At 32.5% G+C, this 22,150-nt stretch overlaps 4 protein-coding genes across 5 annotated transcripts; 2 read left to right on the top strand and 2 right to left on the bottom strand.

The window, feature by feature from the left end:
- Nucleotides 1-3,006: 3,006 nt before the first annotated feature.
- LOC119603108 (DNA damage-binding protein 1) lies at nt 3,007-8,967 on the bottom strand. The gene is made up of 12 exons (XM_037955002.1): nt 8,688-8,967; nt 8,367-8,515; nt 8,001-8,263; nt 7,734-7,939; nt 7,596-7,678; nt 6,933-7,086; nt 6,611-6,866; nt 6,299-6,530; nt 4,879-6,235; nt 4,342-4,531; nt 3,862-4,258; nt 3,007-3,644 (listed from the first exon to the last, which is right to left on the bottom strand). Exons 1-12 carry the CDS (start codon nt 8,749-8,751, stop codon nt 3,564-3,566), a joined length of 3,432 nt encoding a protein of 1,143 aa, XP_037810930.1. The 5' UTR covers nt 8,752-8,967; the 3' UTR covers nt 3,007-3,563.
- A 978-nt stretch (nt 8,968-9,945) lies between these two features.
- On the top strand, nt 9,946-15,434 carry LOC119603106 (gametogenetin-binding protein 2-like). Its single transcript, XM_037954999.1, has 5 exons — nt 9,946-10,319; nt 12,647-13,213; nt 13,276-13,454; nt 13,514-14,789; nt 15,011-15,434. The coding sequence occupies exons 1-5, from the start codon at nt 10,218-10,220 to the stop codon at nt 15,206-15,208; spliced, it is 2,322 nt and encodes a 773-aa protein (XP_037810927.1). The 5' UTR covers nt 9,946-10,217; the 3' UTR covers nt 15,209-15,434.
- A 157-nt stretch (nt 15,435-15,591) lies between these two features.
- LOC119603107 (mediator of RNA polymerase II transcription subunit 27) lies at nt 15,592-19,657 on the bottom strand. Its single transcript, XM_037955000.1, has 6 exons — nt 19,321-19,657; nt 19,120-19,264; nt 18,935-19,056; nt 16,143-16,233; nt 15,865-16,080; nt 15,592-15,800 (listed from the first exon to the last, which is right to left on the bottom strand). The coding sequence occupies exons 1-6, from the start codon at nt 19,509-19,511 to the stop codon at nt 15,663-15,665; spliced, it is 903 nt and encodes a 300-aa protein (XP_037810928.1). The 5' UTR covers nt 19,512-19,657; the 3' UTR covers nt 15,592-15,662.
- Nucleotides 19,658-19,877: 220 nt separating this feature from the next.
- On the top strand, nt 19,878-21,360 carry LOC119603100 (RNA 3'-terminal phosphate cyclase). 2 transcript variants are annotated; one of them, XM_037954989.1, is made up of 2 exons: nt 19,878-20,041; nt 20,171-21,360. In XM_037954989.1, exons 1-2 carry the CDS (start codon nt 20,037-20,039, stop codon nt 21,237-21,239), a joined length of 1,074 nt encoding a protein of 357 aa, XP_037810917.1. In that variant the 5' UTR covers nt 19,878-20,036; the 3' UTR covers nt 21,240-21,360. The 2 variants fall into 2 exon arrangements, with proteins under 2 accessions (XP_037810917.1, XP_037810916.1); XM_037954988.1 differs by lacking the exon at nt 19,878-20,041 and having other exon boundaries at nt 20,048-21,360.
- Nucleotides 21,361-22,150: the final 790 nt, after the last annotated feature.

Here is a 22,150-nt window from a genome sequence, read left to right as displayed (position 1 = left end):
ATAGGTGAAAATGATCGTAATCGATCAAATGCTATCGTAGAGATCGGTTTTAGTCGTATTCAATGATTGCTTAAGTTCTGATCAGTATCTGTCCGGAAAGGAACACACAGCCACTACCATAGTATTCAGAATTTCTGCATATTTACGTCTTAAGTGCTTTTCCGTGACAGTTAATACCGCTGGTAATAAACCGAAGCCTTTCCGTCCTTTCAACTCCTCCAAATTGTTAACGTTTAGGTTTAATCCTCTCATATCAGAGAGTTAGTAGTCTTGTTTAGACAGTCTTTCGATCATGCTAGTAGCACACACTACCAAACCCAAAGTGATCACAATAGTTTGATTAGCCGTGAACTCTTATTTATAATACACATCTAAATATTAAGGACAGACGCTGTGATGTAAGTGGTGGGTGGTCCTTTTTCAATTCCTCCAAATTGTTAACGTTTAATCCTCGCATACCGTAATAGGTAATGATTCCAAGGACTCAAGATAGAGTTTAAGTTTGCCCATTCATACCCGGATCCAATTTTTTTTAAACTTCATTAAAAAACAGATTTAAATTGTTAAAATATATCTTCCAAATATTTTAAGTGAATTCATTGCCAACGGTATTTAGAACCTTTAAGAGAAATTATCGAAAAGAATTTCAACAAAAGAGAGGTACTGATTTTGACCCAATAATCTTCTCAATATCAATAACTTTTAAAGATCAGTTAAAGTAATAGACATATTTATACTCAAAACGTTACACCATTAATAAAATATCCATTTTAGGTTAATATTAACTTCCATTTTCATCGTTTATTCTTCATTTTGAAAACATTCTTTCTCGAGTGTTTCCTTTCTCATGTCTATATAATAATGTATGAACGTTTCCACATAGTTTCTTTCTATTGTTAATTGTCTTAAGCTCCACACAAACCAAAAAATCCAATTGTTTCGTTTCCATTTAAAAATAATTTATTAACGCGCAGCCGCTCTTAAAACATCATTATTTAGGGGTTCATGCATTTTTAAACACACATACAATATAAATACATGTAGCAAACTTCCTTCCCATATTTTTCTTATTCGTCGTTTATTTTTGGTAGTCATTATTATCATCATTTTCACTATTTAGTCAATTCATTGACTTCAATTAAAGATGGCGTTTCCCACTATTTAGCTGTATTTATCTTAATGATCGTTTTGTGGACACAAATACGTAAAAGAGAAGTGTAAATCTTTAAGAGATTTTTTCTAATACTTTTAGGTTTAATGGTGCATAAAAGTTGTTGATATAATGGAATTTGTATTACTTAATTTGATTAGATGGGGAGGGGAGTATTGATAATTTTAAAATGGAAGTGCAGATGTTATAGGAAAATTATAGACATTTTATTTTGGAAAGTTTAAAAATGTATGTATGTATGTGTAATGTATTAAGATAATCACTCTATTCTGCATTTCGATTACGTTTCCGAATTCAGTAACGCTACGATCGAAAATAGCTATTCTAAAAAAAATGGAATCGTAAGAAAAAGAAAAGCAAATATTTATTTCAATGCTTTGTGTGTATTCTGCATTACGATCATAATTACGATTTTGTAAGTTGTTATTTTAGTGACGGAGCTTCGAATCGAAATGCAGAATACTAAAATTGCCAAACGGAGAAAATTTCGATTCGAATTGAAATGCAGAATGATTTCAATCGTGTGTGTGGGGGGCCATATTAACGCTTTTGTGATAGAATAAGCTTCTATATTAATTACAAATTTAAATAGGGACGTTAAAAGAAATCAGAACTATACAGATTTCTGGTTTGAAAGAAATTCTTCTAAAAATATCTTAATAAAATAAAAATATAAATTTAACTGTTTTTTTGATTCGCGGAAGGAATCTTTTATTTTTTAATTATTGTGAACAAAATTGATTATATTGTTTAAGATATATTGATTAAACATAAGTTATCGCCATTTGATTTTTAGTACAATGTTAGTACAATGTTGAGCTCCGATTAGTTCCGACCGATTGACATGGCAACGCTTTTGTAATGTAGTAGTGACGTCCTGCTGGAACGATATACCATCCATTTCTATATTTTAGTTTTGCTAATGTCGAAGGAATGGGTATATACTTCGTATTACTATAACCTGAAATCGTTCATTCCCCGTTTGTCATGTTTAGTAGCGTCTTTCTAGAACGTATTCGTTTGATCTATCCACCATAATAAAAATTAGTTAAGAATGTGTTCTGTAAAACTTTATAGTCCTCTTTCCGGTCCTGAGACACTTTTCTTAATATTTTTTATAGCTTATGAGTAAATAAAGTTTTCTACGAGTCATTTTGAAGTTTTAGGCATTTACGTTATTTTCAGTTACCAAATTTCATAGTGCTATTTTGCCCTATATAGAATATAAGCTAATATATGTATCATATCCGGGGGATCTGAATGACATTTTTATGGGGGTAGGAGAAATCATGGACAAATATATGTATGTGAAAAATTTCATTACTGGTTCCTCTCGTTTAGATCGTACGTGATTTCAACAGACGGACATAGCTGGATTGTTTTAGAACCTTATAAGGACCCAGAAGAATTGTGAGTCTACGACCAATATTTCGCATTACATCGATTTTTTCCATATCATTTGAATCGTCTCAAACTTGTACTTTACCAGAGACTCATGTAGTATGTATGTCGTTATTCATCCAACATTGAAATGTCTACAACATCCTACTATGATGTTTCCAATCCAAATACTCCAATTTTTAAATACTCTGCCGAAAAAATCCGCTAACTTGGATTTTGAATTTGAGAGCACCAGCCGATGTTCGAGTCAAATCATATATCGAATCGTTCATGTATAATGCCCATTGTTACGATATCCCCAACTCCGGGTGAAGTCGCCTTTTGTAGAAATTTAAAACTTTGAACTTTTCTCAACACTTGGATTTTTAGGCTTATAAAGATTTTACACTAACACAAAGAAATTTATATTTTTATATGTATTTTTTTTTTTTTTCGATATTTTATTATTTCGATAATAGTGCCACAAAAAACATCGTAAATAGGTAGAACTTTTTTAAAGTCTACCTTAAAAATAATTTTGTTATTAATAATATTTATATTTTTTTAAATTTTTCTTTTGTAGAAATATGTAAGAGTTTTTAATTATAAATTACAGACGTATTTTTGTTTGTTTTGTATTAACATACATTCCCTTGCGATTCGAATGGTTATTAGAAATTTTCTTTCATTTAAATTTTTTTAAATTCCTGGTTTCTTTCAAGGGGAAAAACAAGCATTATATAAAGTGTAGTATATAATTTTATATAAAAAAGAAAGTATTAAATAAGCAAAAAATAAAAGTATGTAAAATATAAAAAACGGAACGAAAAAAGCATTTAAAGCAAAAAAAAAAAAGAACAAAAAATAGGGAAAACTGTTAAATTCAACACTCAGTTTTTTGGAAAACTTCAAAAAAAGGAACATCTTAAAGGAGCAAAAAGGGAATTTGTATAGTAAAAAAAAGTAAAACAAAGTGAATAAATGTTTTTCTGTTTCTAATAAAGAATACAATTCAATGCATCCTTGTAAGATCCTCAACAATTTTAATGACATCATCGACATCCGCATCTTTTTTCTCGCCATTCATAGTTATCTGCAACGAAGAATTGAAAGGCGCAAAGAAAAAAAAATAAAGTTTGTATCTATAACGGTAAGTTTGGTAGGTATATGACAAAGCTTTTGTTAATGGATGCATTTTTCAGATTTGTTAATTTGTTTTTTTTTTTTTTTTTTTTTTTTTTTTATAAAAGGAATTATAATGCATGTATCTGTATGTAGTCAAAATAAATACATAGAATAAATGTACTCACCTCTAAGCCCGAAACACATTCTTTCATTTTTTCTCTGGTTAAGTCGAGAAAACTTTCAATGAGATCACCATCAATGAAACCCTCGCAGGGTTCTGTTTTCTGTGTAGTCTGATAACTGCGATAATACGAGTGATCCACCTTACCCACTGATTTAATAACATTTGTTAGACGTTCCTCGAGACTATGAAGAAAATCATAAAAGTCTTGCGGTATTTGAGTTACAATACCAATGGCACCCATAACAGTACCATATAGGACACAGCCCTGATTTGGTGTAGTACGTTCGCCAACATTCTGCATGACCAACGAATCGTGTCGGAAAACATTAACATAATCACCCAAATGAAAACGTGCCACTTCGGGTAATTCGGAACGTAATTCATCAGTTGTGGCAGCGCTAAAAATTTTGCAAATTTGTGTGTTTTTGTTATTGTTGACTGGACTGACGTGGTAAAGGCAAGTATATCTAGATTTAATTACCTGTCTTTTTGGCATACAAATAGATTGCCATTATCTTCGGATCCCAAAAACGTGTCATCATCCAAAATTTCAATTGCGCGCATAAATTTCGGATCACTATCTCTGGCAATGTCAATAAAAATGCCCTCCATTTGTTTGTGTTGCAATAAGGTCATCGAGCGCATTAAATCACCAATTAGAATAAAATCGCCTGAAATTATTGAAATGTACGATTAGAACTTTCTTAAGTAAATTTTTTAAGAAAAAGTTTTTAATGAAAACCAATATATAGATTTTTTTTAAATTTTAAATTTTCTGGTGATTTTTTTTAGAAAAAAAATACTAAATTTTAATTTAAATGAATTTGTAGAAATTGTTTTGAAAAAAATTGTTTAGAAACAAATTTGTGCTTAATTTTTTGTAGAAAAAATGTATTGAGTTTTTTAGATTTTTTTTTTTATTTTGTTTGGTAAGTTTTTTTTTAAATAAACATTGCACTGAATTCTTTTTTTGGAAAAATGTTATGAAAAAATTATAAATCATTAAAATATATCATACCTTTAGCTTTCAAACACAACACGGTTATGTTCTTCTGTATATTACACTCCATTCTCAATTCCTTTTCGTTTGTCCACTCGTACAGACGTACAAAACTATTGATACCGGCCAAAACTTTGCCATTAAATTCCACCATCGAATAACAACCACCATCGATTTTCGTCTCAGCCACTTGAGTCAATTTGCCATCATGGTAGTGGAATATTATAATACGACCAACTGTAGGTTCCGGTTCGTCGGCATACAGCAAAGCAGTAGATACAACATAATACGAATTTGGATCATCGCCTAATTGGGCAGACATTATGGACATAATAGATTCCGAGGGCATGAATTGATGAGCATGCAGAACCTCAAAAGTGTTCTGATCGATAATTAAAAGATTACTAATATCCAATTCTTGACCAATTTCAGCATTAGTTGTAGCTGTGTTGCAAGCTCCAGGCTTAGGTACTATATTAGAAGCATAAGTGATATTTTGGGCTTGAGTAGAAGCACTGGCTCTGGTGGGTTTAGGACCACCTCTACCCTGGACATCAATACGCATGGTGGCTACGGCAAATGTTTGAGAACTTTCCTGGTAGGCAATACGACGAGGTCCCTCTCCCAAAGGCACCGTGCGTATATGCAACTTTTGTATTTCATCAATAGTACCAATAATGACCGAGTTCTTAGTAGCTAAGGCCAAGCTATCGGGATAGGCTTGTGCATTTAGGGAGCACATATGATTGACCTCTTTCAAATTTACATTTGAGAATACCAATTTATGATTGGATGAATATATAACCGTGGGTCTGTCTGAACAGGCAAATACGTTGGTGGTGGCAAATGATTTAAAGGTTCTCAACGTAGTGGGTTGAGTACCCAAAGTGACTCTCTTCTTATCGGTAAGATTCCCGTTATCCTTATTTAAAATGAAATAAAACATAGAACCATCACCCAAAGCACACAATAAATAATGAATTCCCTCAAAGGTGGTCATCAAAATGGATCGAGGTATAATTTCTCCTCCTAGCTTTTCAGTGTGACAAACATCCAAATTGGGTAGAGTTAAAACGACGGCTGAAATGTCAGTCCATAGACCTACGGCTACTAAATCTGAACGATTTTTACCATCACCCAAAGGTGTAATATCCAAACAAGCCACTTCATATTCCAATGTTTTTTGTGAAACCTGCACAAGTTTTTCATTTTCAATTTCCAAATAGAAAACGTCACGGGCCGAAGCAATAACAATTTGTTGAGCATTGCAAGAAACCACACCAATACGTTTGCCAGCGCTAGGTTGCCATTCATAGACTAGATTTTTGGTAGTACTTTTAATTAGGCGTACAGTTAAGGGAGTAACTTGGATAATCTACAGAACACAGTTGAATATATGAAAGAAAATTTATTTTGTTTAAACTACAACACACATTACCTGATCGTAGTCCACATTGGCACAGTGGAAAGTTTGCTGATCGCTTAGAAAACCGGGTATATCGGTTTCTTCAACTTCCTCACCCGTTAAAGTCAAAATACGTGTATGACCCACAAATGCCAATACCAAAGTATTCTCATACGAACTATCATCTATGCCCACCTTAAGAGACCACATTCCCTTGATGCCGGGCAAATCAATACAGGCATGTTCCTGTATACCAATACCGATTCTGTGTAATAAAAAAAATGTATACATATATACCTTTTGTTTGCTATGTTTAAGACTTTAATATCATTTACAAATAAATACCTTATAATTCTTAAAGAACCATCTTGAAATGTACCAGAACAGGTTATTATTTGTCCTTGTCCTTGACGATCTAAATCGACTACAGCCAAATCTAATATCGGAGCTAAATTTGTAAAATTCTCCATGGGTATAACGTATGAACCACTTTCGTTTGGTGTTGTACTTAAACGTACCAATTGAGAATCACCATGTTTAGAGCCAATGAAAAGAAAACCATTATCCAAATATGTTATGCATTCCGGTGTCGAAATTTCACCTTGAATTGGAAAAGTTTTAAATTAGCGACTTAGAATTACAAGTTTGAATATTTGAATTTACTTACCCAAAAGTTCCACTTTTATTTCACGTACCGATGCACAACCTTTGCCATTATCGGCGGTTTCCAAAAACAGCATAAACAATTGGCCATACATGTTGCCAAGTAAATAGCGTTGACCTTTGCTATCAACGCGAGCATAGCAGTTAATAGTACTTTGCTAAAACAAAAAAAAAATACAAAATCAAAAATAAATGTAAATATTTAAACATAATCCTTAAGTGGGCATATCTGGCATATTTTAAATTGAAGCCAGTGACTTTCGGAAGTTCTAGTATGGGAACCTAATATGAAAATTCTTGTTTAAAAAAATATTCACCTACACATTCTTTTGTACTTTAACCACACAAACTGGAGGACCATTTGAATTATCGTATGTCTATGCGTGAAAACTTTTTTCAAAATTTAGAAAAATAAAATATCACCTCATAAAAGTTCATACTTTAAAACGCATATCTCCCGATTTCGACTCAACTTTTCAAAACGGATTCTACGACCCAAAATTAAGTTTAGGTGTCTCGGCGTTTATCTGTGTCTTTTTGACATACTTACAGTGTAATCATTATCACTATTTTTAATTATTACAAATATCAATACCATAATCCCGACCCCCATTGTAGTAGTGGTGTATAATATAACTGTGATAAACAGAAACATAAACAAAAATACCTTAAAAGTTGATGGAGCTACAGCATGATAACTATTACCATCATGATAAACAATTGATTCACGTCCAATAACAATTGCGCCACCTAGATTTAAGAATAAATTAAATAAGTAATCCAAATTAAATTAAAAGCATATTACCTAAGGGTGTGGGTACAGGAATTAACATAGTGGCTTCTGTTTCAACATTATCTTGCTTCCAGGCAATTTTCATAAATTCTTTGTCACGTAAATTGATTTCATGGGTTTTTACATGACGACCATCATTATCTTTGTGTATAACAATAATAGTAGGATTAATGCAGCCATAAAGAAATTCCACATCATACACATTCAATTCGTCCATGCTGCAAGAGAAAAAACCATAGTTGATTATCATACAGAGTTATTCTATTATAAACTACTTACCGTAAATTAGTTGCTCTCAATTCACTAGTTTCTTTGTCCAATGGTATTATGGTAAATAAACCCATGTATAAACACATGCCAATAACGCGTGCTTTAGGATCTATAACCGCCATAACACCACCATCCGTTGGTGGACTATATTGATGCGAGACATTGCCATGAGCTTTAGTTATGACCTTTATCTGATCGCCAATCATACAACATTCTAAAATCATGACATTGTAACGATGTGTAAGTATAAACAATAGATCCTTTTTGCTATCCTGTTAGAATGGAGTGAAGAAATCATAGAAAATAAAATTAAAATTAAGGGTCAGGCCATGTGGTGTCACAACGTGTTTGTTTTTTTTTCTTTCTTCTAATTACCTGGGGACGAAAATGCTTCATTACCGTTATCTGGCCATATATGTTTACTTCCTTGAGAGGTCTCAGACCCTCTGGTGTAACTAAATCAATTTCCAATTGGCTATTACGCGCAATAATTAAATTTAAATCTGTGGGCGAAGTAAAGTTTCCTGCAAAGACACAAACCCAAACAAACAAAATATATAAGAATTTGCTAATTTAAGCAAACAGCAATAATTTTATAAAAATCAATTCCCCATTTAAGGCGAAGCTAAATATATAATTGACTTTATGGCCAATCTTAATTACTCGCGTCCAAAATGCATTTTCCCACTCACTCACCGGTAACACAAGCCACTACAGCTGTTGGCTTTTGTGCCGTGACCACATAATGATATTGCGACATTTTTATCTCCTTTTTCCGTTTCTTTTCTGGCAATTATACGTATATTTCTGTAAGAAATTTTAATAAATTCCTTTCGATTATTTATGATTTTTTGCAAAATTTTGCAATTTTGTGTTATTTTCGTTCAGCTATTTTTTCCCCTGCGCGCAAAAACCTGCACCGACAAAAAATTACAACGCCGGCTAAATCTAAAAACTTCGGCGGCGGCTTAAAATCAAATGTTTTTAGCGCCTTGGCGACACATCAAATTGTTTGACTCAAACGGTAAGTTTTTTGATTGTGTTAGTAAAAAACTCACACCGCATATATACATGTGAGTTTTTTCACTAACACAATCAAAAACCTTACCGTTTGTGTCGAAGAAATTTGATGTGTGGCTGTGTCGCTTTAAAATTTGGAACTGTATTTATAAACCATTATTAAAAATTTGTGTTAATATTTGAAAATATTTCAAACTTTTTTGACATTTTGAACAGAGAAACTTTTATTTTGGCAATTATGCATTGATTTCTTTTTGTACGAATAAGAAAATAAAATCTTCAGTACAATCAATTTTGTCAAAAATTGTCGATAAGCCGACTTTATTCTGTCATGCAAAATCAAAAATATGCTTACTGTGAACCCGTATTAAGTAGAAAAAATTTTGTATAAAATATATATTTAAATTGTGTTTTTTTTTTTTTTTGTTGCTCAAAAAGTCGATATAAAAAGTAGAATTAAAATATTTTTTATTATTGAAAACGTACATAATAACATAACAATAATAAAATCAGTCTAAAATCGAAAACTTGAAAATCAATTGAATAATGGTTTTATTTTTATTGCAAGCATTTTAAAATCAAAAGTCGAAGATGTCAAAAAGTATATTTTTTAAAAACAGAAATACAACACTGTTTTTGGACTATTCTTATAGTACTTAAAAATACTTCACTGATTTATGCAAAGATGCCATGCTTTTCAAGTTAAAAGGTAGCACATATGTTTTTTATTTTACTTTAATTTTATGCAACAATTTCACTAAGAATACCTAATTATTTAGACAAGAAAACTCTTAATACCAAATAACCTCCATAAATCCACTATTTAATTATATTTTAATAGCATTTTTAATATATAACACATATAAACAGAGTTGCACAATTCTTACAGAATAAGTGTGGCAACACGTCTTTTCATGTATGTGAGATCAAAAGAAAAAAGAAAAAAAGAGACTGCTGAACGACGACGAGTTTGTCAAATTTCACATCGGTTTTTCTTTATTACTTAAAGAGGAAAATTTTTCTAAAATAACTTTAAAATACAAGAAAATTTCATAGAAAAACTAAAGAACCAACTAATGTAATTATAATTTCATTGCATTAACAATAAACAATAAGAAAGTTAAAAGTATACGTGGTTAAGTGGAAAAAATAGAAAAAGAAAGCAAAACGATAAGCGACCGAAATTTATTTTTTTATTAATAAAACATGGCGCGTCTAACCTACGTCTACAGAACGGAGGATTTGCAAAGTTATTTAAACGTCGGCCGGAGACAATTACCCGTGAATGCTGGAGATGAAAATTTAGTGGTAAGCTTGTAAAAAATGTTGGAATAAATATTTTTGAAGAAAAAATAAAAATAATTAGTTTCTAAGACCAGTATTTGCGTGCGCCCCATTTGCCACCACCACCCTCTTAAATTAAGGTGCAGCTGACGCGTTGATTAGACTTGATATTTATTTTAATTCTTGATGTCGCTTCACTTATGTTTTGGTTTTTTTATACCCTACATGAAGGTATTATGCGTTTGGATGGAAGTTTGTAACATTCAAAAATATTGGGTCCTGCATTGAAATAATTTTCTTATCTAATTAATTAAACGCTTTTAATAATCAAAATACATTTCGCTCTTTACAAAATAATTTCATGGAATTTGGCATATGAATCTGAAACGCACCTAACAAATTTTATGAGAAACGATCCATAATTGATTCAGTTGATCATTAAAAAGTCAGTTTAATGTCAATAAATCGGTTATTGATATTAAAACTAACAAATTATTTGTTTTAAAAAATGTAATTAATTGTATTAAGTTCTATAAAGTTCGGTTGACCTGAGACTCATATAAAGCCTTCGTTTAAAAATTAGCCTCCGTATTGGGCCTTCTCTCAGCTCCTTTATATAGGGTATCATATGGCCAGACATACCCTACCATAATTTCTTACTTGTTTTTCTATACATATATTTATTAGTGACAAAAAAGAACCTTGAATATTAATTTGTTTATCACATCTCTTGTCGCAATAGCTAGTAGTATTTTCTTGCGGATTTTATTAAAAAATTTTATGTATTAAAGTATAGTACATATTATTTCTTTAAATTTTACAACTTTCTTATACATTGTATTAATCATTTAAGCATTAAATAATCTCCTTGTGTAAATAATGTTATAGTTTTAGATAAAAAATCTAACGCCTACTAACTCCCAACATGTAAAACGCCCTCATAATCAACCATTCTTGCAGCAATAATTATGTTCATACAATTATTATTTCTCTTCGTTTTTTTTTTGTTTTTTTGTTTGTTTAAATTTGATATAAATATCAGCTTAACTTTCTTTATTGATATTCGTGGATGTTTTTCTTTTTGTTATTACAAGTTTTAGTTGTTAGTGTGTTTCTGTTTTATTGCTATTATTTTAACTGACCACCAAGATGCAGTATTATAAAGCAGCAAAGCAGAAATTAAAACAGGTTCAAAAACACACATTTTTTTAGAAGTTACATATAAGCAGAGTTTTAAAAGTATTAATAGTATATACATATTTAAAAACAAATACTTTTTTGAAATATTTCAAATAAAAGAGCTTCATTGCATTAATTAAAAAAAATGTTTAAAGCTGAGGAAATAAAGAAAAATTTTATATTTTTATTGAAATGTAATATGTATTTATTAAAAATAAGTTTTTCACTACTGAAAATAACAATTATCAATACATTACAGAATTTATTTAAAAAATTGCAAAAAAAGAATTTATTAAAAATACATTTAGCTTTTTTTCGTATAAACATTGAGTTTTGCTATCCAATTGCTGTGTTAAAATTGTTGGTTAATTTTCAAATCAACGCATATTTTGGGGTCAATAGTTGAATTTAAAGTTTTTCATGTAAAAATTAAATCTCATGAAAATTGGTTTGTGGATATAAAACTATTATATTGAAACAAAGTGAGGAAGTGTAATTTATAAGCTGCGTTATTGGCCCTAAATATGACCTATAGTACTTCCCCCATAAGTAGGTAAATAACACTCAAATATAGATAGATAGATAGATAGATAGATAGATAGATAGATAGATAGATAGATAGATAGATAGATAGATAGATAGATAGATAGATATTCTTAATATTTTCTAATTCAATCAGATTCGATAGCATGATGTCCAATTGGACTTTGATTCCGATTAGGCCAAAAAATTATTTTCGAACACATTTGTTCAGATAAATACTAATTTATTCAAATATTCGTAAAAGCAAAATATCCTAAATAATAATTCCGCTAAAATATAAAAAAAAAATTCCTAATTACGTTATTCAATGATATTCTTTATTCAATGAAATTATATTCGAACAGTTTTGTTCGTAAAAGCGAAATATTCTATATAAATAAATTTAATAAAATATAAATAAAATAATTATGTTATTTTAAACAAATTTACAATGCAATTTCCTAAAAAAAAGTTTTAATTTTACCTGTTTATGATAAAAATATAATCTTGAGTTTAAAAAAGTTTGTCAAAGTCTAAAGGTTACGAAAAGCAAAATATTCCGAAATCTTAACTCTAAACCATTGTAATATACTAAATATATTTTGATTTACTGCAATATACATTAATTTCTTTTTATTATTTTTTTCAAGATGCTTATGGATTTGAATAGCAAAGGTCTGTGTATCGATAGTCCTCATATTCGCGGCAAGGAACTGGAAGAATTTACACGCAAATTTAATCTGTTGACAAGTGAGGAATTACGTACATCCCTGGAAATAAATAGCAACACTTTCGTATCGGTACTTAATCAGTGTGTACAATGTGTTGGCTGTCGCCGTCGTGTTGAACGTTTATTTTATCAACTTATTATCTCTGGACAACCAACACTAGATCCTTTGGTACTCAAGAACTCTGGGGTACTTAGTATAACAGAGGAGAAAATGAAAACGCCACAAGCCTTGGGAACCCTGCTCTATCGTCATCACGAGATTTTAAATAATTTGTTAGAGAGTAAATTGCGTAACAAGACACGTTGTGTTTTACATTCGTTGGACGCATTTCGTTCGAAACCTTTTTCGGAAACATGGCGTGAGGTGTGGTCATCCATGAAGCATAATTGCCGCGATGAATTGGCTGTTATCGAAACGAAAGAACTGCATGAAGTGCTGGAGAATTATTTGAAGAAACATAAGTTTTGCAACGGTTGCCGTACAAAGGTGGGTGTGTAAATGAGAACACCAAAGTATACATTATGAACGGTTTTTTGTGTTTCTTGCAGATCGAAAAAGCTTATAAAATTTTAGTGGGTGAGACGACAACGAAAGAGAAGGGCTATGTCGCCGCACTTTATGCCAATATTAAAAAGTGTCATCCCGACAAGCACATACATGTTTTCACGAATAAAATCGACTTTCTCGACGCTCTTATAAGGCGCGCCGAACCCGAAGTCAACGGAAGGTAAATTTATTTATTATTTTTTTATATATTTGTTGTCTAAACTTTTCTTATATTTTCAGCTATTCGAAACTACGTGAACGTCATGCGAAAACATTGGAAATCGCCCAGGAAGAGGTACTCACCTGTGTTGGCATGATTATGTACGAACGTCTGCGTCGCGTCTATGTGAGTTTAAGGGAAGAGGAACGTGCCTGTCAAGTTTTAGCCGCTGTTGGTGTTCATGCCCTGTGTCGCAGCTTCGACATGTCGGTGGAAAAGAAACAGGGTATCAGCAATTTGGAACTGCTTTATCAGGAGATTAGTCGTGCCGAAAAAGCCAAAGAACACAAGCGCGAACAAAAGAAATTGAAGAAAAAGAAGAAGAAGAATGAGAAGAAAAACTCCCATCGCATGTGTGATCATAATAACGACGCAAATTCCGAAGGAGCCGACGACGATGATCATCAGGAGCAGGAAGACGATGAGGAATCGCATGAAAACTCTGTGTCGACTAATGACGTGTGTGACGTAGAAGTCGTAGACTTTAAAGAGAACGTTAAGGAGAAAGATAGAAATAGGAAGGCTTTAACTGCTGGCCAGAAAGATATTGAGGAAGATGCAGGTGTTGAATGTGATCATCTCGAAGAAACTCATGAGGATGTTGGTGGGGAAGAAGATGACGACGACGATGTCAATAAACATCATTCGCAGCATCAATCTTCTGTTCAGCAACAAAAAACTCAACAGCAGCAGCAACAGAAAAAGAAGAAACAAAAGCAAAAACAGAAACTTAAAACACCACAAAAGAAAAATAATGTTTCTGCTAATAATAACAACAAAAAGAAGGATAAATTAAAATCGAATTCTTCTGCAGATGTACAGGACGTTTCTAAAACTACTACATCAATTAACACAACCACCACGATTAATAATAAAAATAATACAATCAATGCCTCAACAGCCAACACAGTAAAATGCAATGATTGTCATTCACCTCAGTCAGATTGTCCATGTGAAAGTGATATTAAGGATTCGGGCTATGGCAGCGAACCTTTATCTCATGGCAATTCACGTACTTCTAGTGTTGTCTCTTCGCCCGAGGACACGTCAGAGGGTTCGGAAGTTTCCTGTTCGGATGGCTTTTGTAATCATGAGCACAGTGGTGGCAGTAGTCTCTTGGCTGATTTAGATGATGAACAACACCAGCATCATCAACATCATCATCACCATTATGATGATAATGATGATTTAAATCATCATAATTGTGATCAGTCATTTGAATTTCGTTTTGGCTTGGATTCATGCAATTTCTTCCATCAACATCAAATGAATACGTTGAGTCTACAACAAATGTTGGTAAGCTACTTCGAGATTTTTTTTGTAAACAAGATTAAAGCACTGATCGATTTTAAGTTGATACTCCGTGACATACAGTTTTAATAAAACTGGACTAAATATCTTTCTTTTGATAAGAATGTTGTCTCTTAATATCGAACATAGAATCCGAAATATGTTTTTTACTGAACTGTATATAAACAATTTGTTAAACATTAATATATGAAATTCTTTTAATTTAGGACGATTTCGATGGCGATGACGAAGACGAAGAAAACTGTTACATTCCTCAAGAGGTGGTCTTAGAATATCAGTGCCAACGCGAAAAGGTTCAACAACAACGTTTGCAATTACGCGAAACATTGCGTGAAAATTTCGCACGTCTGTGTTTGGAAAAACGACGTTTGGCGGCCACAACTACAACATTTAATAAAAACTAAAAATAAAGAAAAAAAAAAATATATAAAAGTGTTATGGCCAAACAACCGTCCCCTTCAGCCCAACAACTACTAATAGGCATGAGATGAGACTTGAATCTGACCAATAACACTTTTTTTTTTTAAATGGAGAAAATAGTTGTGTTGTGTAAGAGAAAAGCTAAGCAAAAAAAGAACATTATTATTACAATTACTATCCCCTCCCATAATGCAACCACATCAATTCATTCATACAAATGAAAATATCAAATGTGTTTTTTCTTTTTGGGTAATGTTATAAAAATGATATTTTTTGTTTGCATAAGATAAAAATCATACATATTTATGAATTGATTGATTGTTTTCTTTTTATGTTAAAAAATATATACAAAACAAGTGAAAAATTATTAAAAAACAAAACAAAATTTATAGTTGTTTTATTTGTATCTAAACTTAAATTACTAAATATTTGAACGAACTAACAATTCTTGCATTCTTCATGGAATGGTTCTAATGTTCTTAAATCACGCCAAGTCGGTGGTAAACCGTTTGATACATATTTTCCACATCGCTTGCAAGGTTCCAAAAATAATTTACTGTAACTGTTAAGCCAGGTCTGCAAAGTATATTAATAAAAATAAATTACTACTTATTTCGTTAACAATAATGTTTCTATTTACCATATAGCTCTTAACAGCCAATTCAGGCAGCGTTGGCGAAAAGAAATGCAACATGGCCGAGTGTGTATGTTCTTGCACTTTGCGAAATACTTCATAGCGAGATTCGGTCCAGAGATCTTCAATTTCTAATGGTTCATCGTAACCCTTCACAGTCACCCATTCGATTAATACACCTTTGCAGATTATAGCCGCTTTCAAAACATGACTTATTGTGGCCTTTATTTAAAGTTTGTTTAAATAAATGTTTTATTTATGGTTCAATTTTAGAAATTACTTACAATGACTACTGCATTGGAGCTAAATGGTCGACAAACTTTGTAGGTGGTATTTGTATGAGTAATTTCACTATTGAAAAGATTATCGATGAATCTAAAATGTAACGAATGAATGAAAAAGGATAATTCCATATTTAATTGTAATGTTTTTGTGCATAAATTCAAAAAGTGTGTAATGATTACCTCAGTTGTGATACCCTTAAAAGATAAGATACAATTATGTAAAGCAAACGTTTTAAATTATGTAAAGCAAACGTTTTAAAATATAAAACTCTATTGAAGGAGGGTAAAAACTTTGTGAACGGGTTTTTAAAGTGTTTTTCTGCTCTTAAAATTCTATAAAAATAAGAACTGATTGTTGGGATTTTGTTAAAGTATGCTTCGAACTCTTTTTTGTAATGAAATCTACATATCGTAGAAAAATAAGAACAAATTCTTACACAAAAGGGCTTTCGAAAATCTTTATTTTGATATACATATTACCTATGAACTGACTTTAAATAAGAAACATCTGGAAAGTACGGCTCCCTTTCTATATGAATTATTTTCTAGAAATGTTTATGAATGTGTAGAGCTATAACAAATTCCATCGGAATAATAACTATGGAATTAAAACCATCCCGATCTGAAAGTGCCACTCCACTCGCAATTGTGGTCCATTGTGATTCCTTTCTTAGGAATTAATGATCCACAAATAGAGAACAAAAAGGGCATAAAGGAAGAAAAGAGGGGACTGGAAACAGGTAGACTTCCACAAGGCTTTAACCTAGAAATTATACCGAATCAGTAGCCTAAAAAGGTAAGGCAATCTGAAAGAAGAATAACAAAAGTGCTTTTTAGACTACACCGAATATAAAATACCATTCACCTATTACAGGTCAATCCGGAAAAAATTCGCTGATTAATTTGTGTACACAACATATTCGTTTAGAATTTTATCCGGATATCGTTATTATATAGGTAGGTAGGTTGATAGGTGGATGTATATTACATCAAATCCGAAGAAATACACCTAGGCCACTATCGGGCCTGTTGTGCGCTCCTTATCATGAAAAAAGTGGGAACTGAATGAAGAGAGAGTATTCAGTTAAAGCTTTCTTACAATCCAATACGGTCTTAGATTTAGTTCTATCGCCTGATATCGCCCTAATTGCCTTCTGGCTATCGGTAAATATATTAACCGCTGTGGGCGCCATATTTATTCTAATCCAATTTAAGCATTCCGTTATTGCTCGTACTTCTGCCTGGAAGCTTGTGTTATGATTTGGTAAACGGTGGTATATTTATGTTTCTGGGTCTTTAATATAGAACCCCAGCCCCACTTTGTCCCCCAATTTTGTCTAAAGCAGTCCACCAGATTATTGAAGCATAAGCTAGAATTGGTATAATTACACTTTTATAAAGAGAATTTGTCATAGTTGGACTAAGACCCCATTTCATGCCTATAGTTCTCCTACATATCGCCCAGCACCGATGTGCCTTGTTGATCCTATCCTCTATGTGGTGTCTAGATTTTAATTTCCGGTCGAGGATTACACCTAAGTATTTAACTTTGTCTGTCACTGGTACCTTCTTGCCCAGGAAGCAAGGTTCAGTATACGTAGACATTTTTGTCTTTCTTGTGAAAAGACAGATTTCCGTTTTTGCCGGATTAACATTGAGGCCTCTCGGTTGAGCCCAGCTCAAGGCCGTATTCAGAGCCACCTCAGCTCTTCTACACAAGTAATTTGGATCCTTTCCCTTTAAAAATATTACGACATCGTCTGCATAGTAGACAGGTCTAAGTCCTTTCTCAGTTAGGGTCCTTAGGAGGCTATTAATCGTGGTAACCCAGAGTAAAGGTGACAAAATGCCACCCTGTGGTATACCGCGAAATACCTTTTTCCAGATAGTTATATCGTACATCTCGCAGCTTATCCATCTGTTCCTTAGCATGTGGTTGATCCAGTTACGGAGCACCCGGTCAACATAAAACTGGTCTATGGATTGGATAAGAGTATCAGTGTGCACGTTATTGAAGGCGTCTTCGATGTCAATGCATACCGCCAGTGTATACAGTTTGCTATCAAAGGATGCACCTATGTAGTGGACAACTTCGTTTAAAGCGGTTTCCACCGATCGTCCCTTTACATAAGAATGCGGGTATACTGCTTTTCACCATACTATCCGTTCCAAAGTTTTAAGTAGGAAGGACGTAAGACTTATCGGTCGATAAGACTTAGGTGTCGAATAGCTAGGTTTCCCTGGTTTAGGTATAAATATTACCCTTGCATCCTGCCATTTAATGGGGGTATATGTGAATTTCAAGCATGCAGTAAATATCTGAGACAGATGTACGGAAACCAGTCCCGCCTCCATCTGTAAGAGTGCCGGGAAAATGCCATCTGGCCCTGCAGCTTTATAGGGAGTGAAGCTCTTGATTGCCCCTTTAACCATATCAGATGTAATTACAATTTCCGTGTTAGCCTCCCCTTCCTCTACTATCGGTTCATCTATGTTATTCGATATATTAAGTAAGGACTTATTTATAATTGATTTTCCAGAAGTATGTACATTTGTAAGGGAGCTACATATGTATATGAAATTTTATACCAATTTGAAGATTTCGATATTACAGATATTTGGGGTCTTCTAAAAACAGTTTTAAACATACATTGTACATATGGACGGACAGGCGGATATGGCAAAATTTATGTTGTTTTCTATAAGGACTTGGAATATACTGCATTCGGAAAATTACATTGTAGAAATTACAAACGACAAACTTAATTACTTTAATTTTACTTTATACTTACTCTGGATCGGTATTGTTGCATGACGTGTATTGGACACGACCTCTTTTTTGCGAATATGTATAGGATCTTCTCAAGTTATTCAAATTTAAATTATTAAAAGCCAAAAGGCTGTGCTCGTGAACCTATATTGAATTAAAAAAAATCAATGATTTAAACAAAGCAGCAGTTTTAAAACCATTAATAACCTTATCGATCCATTTGTAACTGTTAACCAATTGAGGGTACATAGCTTGACGATCTTGTGTTATTTCCTGAGCCAAATAGGTAGTATTTCCCAAATAATAAGGGCTCATGGGAACTTGCAGGCCATTTATTAACGACTCTACTTCTCTGTAGAGAAAATAATACAGTTATTAAATAAGATTATTTACTTCAGACATTACAACCTTAATTGTTGGTTAATATTTCCATAGTTTTCCTGAAATTCAACTAAAAATTTATTGCGGCTCTCCTCAGACTGTTCGACACCAGTACCATCCACTTGTTTCGTCGTGCCATCAGCCAATTGTTCAAAACACTGGCGAACACTTGAACGCAAGGCTTTTACAGCATTTAAAGTGGCGTTCAATTTTTCCATTTTCTAAGTAAACTATTATGTTTTATTAAAAGTTAAGTAAAATATAGTCAGTCGTCTTTATGGGAAAGAAATGCAAACAAAAATACAAGGCGAATTTACTTAAGATAATTTTAGAGACAAACCCATACGACTTAATTTATTTTTTTTTATATAGAGTTTGACATGTCAGCGTTTGGTCCATTATTTTTTATTTTATATTTGACATTTTAGTTTTACTGCAACAACACCTTACGTAAATTCATTAATCTGGCAAAATTTATTGTAAACAAAACACAGAGTTGTAATAAAACATCATTGCCAACTTTATTAATACAAATTATCAAAATACTATTTGAAGGAGAATTTCTGCTAAAAATATATACATAGTTTAAAACTTGTGAAATCGGGGCAAAATAATATTTTATTTATAAATAAAGAATATATACATTATAAAATAAACATTAATTTCACAATATTTTTCAAAATTACCACATACTTTATATGTTTCAGAATTTGGCGATTTTGTGAAATTCTCAATTAGCAGTGATGTGGTAACATTTATTACTAAAGTTAATCGTCAACTTGTATTTAAAGTCTTTATTTTATTTTTATTTATTAAATATACCTTTGTTATAATAAAATTATTTTGGGTGCCGACTTTTTGCAAAAATGTCTGACAGTGATTTCTTGGAAATCGACGGTAAATACTTGGAGGGTGGTGGCCAAATCCTACGTAATGCCTTAAGTCTCAGCTGCATTCTACGTCGTCCTGTTCGTATTATCAATATAAGAGCAAATCGTCCCAATCCTGGTCTCTCCAATCAACATTTATTTGGTCTAAATTTACTGGCCCAGATAACACAAGCCAAAGTTAGCGGCAATGAATTGAAATCAACAGAAGTGAAATTTAGTCCGGGCATTATAAAGGCCGGCAAATATTTTGTGGATACACGAACAGCTGCCAGTGTAACACTTGTATTGCAATGTGCTTTGCCCGTATTGCTATTTGGTGATGGAGACTCGGAGCTCGAACTTGTTGGAGGTACAAATGTGGGTATGGCTCCACAAGTTGATTTTATGACAGAGGTTTTAAGACCAAATTTAGAAAAATTTGGTGTATCCTTCGATTTTGATCTTATACAGCGTGGTTATTATCCCCGTGGAGGTGGACGTTGTAAATTATTTATACCTCACATTAGAAATGTCCAGGCGGCCAGTATTACTAATTTCGGTGATTTGCGAGAAGTAGTTGGTTGGTGCTTTGTTGCCGGTCGTTTACCCAACCACTTGGCTGATGATATGAAGAATTCAGCTCAAAAGGAATTGCAATCCGTCAGATGCCAAAAGTTCCACATAGAATCGTATAAGGAATCTAACGAAATGGCAAGAGATAACGGTTCCGGATGTATCCTAACAGCAATAACATCTACAGATTGCGTTTTAGGAACGGACAGTTTAGGTGGCAAGAAAGTTGATGCCATTGAAATGGGCACTACAGCTGCTCAGCAATTAAAAACCCTAATCACAAATCGAGTTTGTGTAGATGAGAATGTACAAGATCAGTTGATTATATATATGGCTTTAGCTAAAGGAAATTCTGTTATATTGACTGGACCACTTACGAATCATACGTTAACCGCTATTTATGTAGCTGAAAAAATGACTGGTGCACGCTTTCAAACCGAGACTTTGAACGACAATCATGTTCGCATATCTTGTAGCGGCATTGGTTATCAAAGGGATAATTAATGTACCAATAAGTTTCAAAAATGATACCTATATCTAAAATATCTAATTTATTTATTAATAAATAAAAAATTAACTTATAATTTATGATTAAGGATTACTGTTACTTATCCTACAAAATAAACCGTTAGCTTAATTAATCGTTATTATATTTATACACTAAACTATACCGAATAGTATTGTAAGATTTGTAATACAGTATAGCATCAGTCCATATCATTTCTCTTAAAACAATTTTATCAACGTAACTACTGTTTTGATAGGGTTCTATACTAAGTTTGAAAGGACAGTGTATATATATGTATATCAAACCCGAAGAAATACACCTAGGCCCCTATCGGTCCTGTTGTGCGCTCCTTTACCAGTGCCACAGGTGGGAAACGAACCCACTACCTCTGGTCTACCACTAACACTAACCTACGCGAGGCCACTATAGACTTTAATATTCCCACATATAAAAGATACAAAGGATTTCAATAGGATTCTATACATTAACTTGGAATATTTGAATTTTGGTGAACAATTTTTGTACAGAAATGTCTATAGTCTTTCGATCATCGAAAGTCGAAGTCGAATGTTTTATATGGTTATAAAAACGTAAAAAGTCGGGAGATCGACCATTTTGTTCATATATGTAGAAAAGTTGGCTTTGTAAATTAAAGTCGACAAAGCCCAATAAGTCGATAAATCGAAAAAAGGAAATATCTAAAAAATAATAAAACTTTTTAGCTTCAGACGGACAAACTTATTGTAACAATCGCACATAATAACATAAGTGCCCGGATTTTCATGAATTGAAAAATCAATATGTAGACTTTTGCATAAAATTTAGAAAATGAGAAAAGTCTACTTTTTTAAGAAATCTTGCTTAATTTAATTGAAACTTAAAAAATAGACGATTTTTTCAGAACTCG

This window comes from Lucilia sericata, unplaced genomic scaffold, assembly GCF_015586225.1.
Source record: "Lucilia sericata isolate MDLA Ls3-8-SP2 unplaced genomic scaffold, ASM1558622v1 Contig000274F_arrow, whole genome shotgun sequence".
In the NCBI taxonomy this organism is placed as follows: domain Eukaryota; kingdom Metazoa; phylum Arthropoda; class Insecta; order Diptera; family Calliphoridae; genus Lucilia; species Lucilia sericata.
Note: the sequence above shows the minus strand (reverse complement) of the source record. Positions and strands in the feature narration are given on the sequence as shown.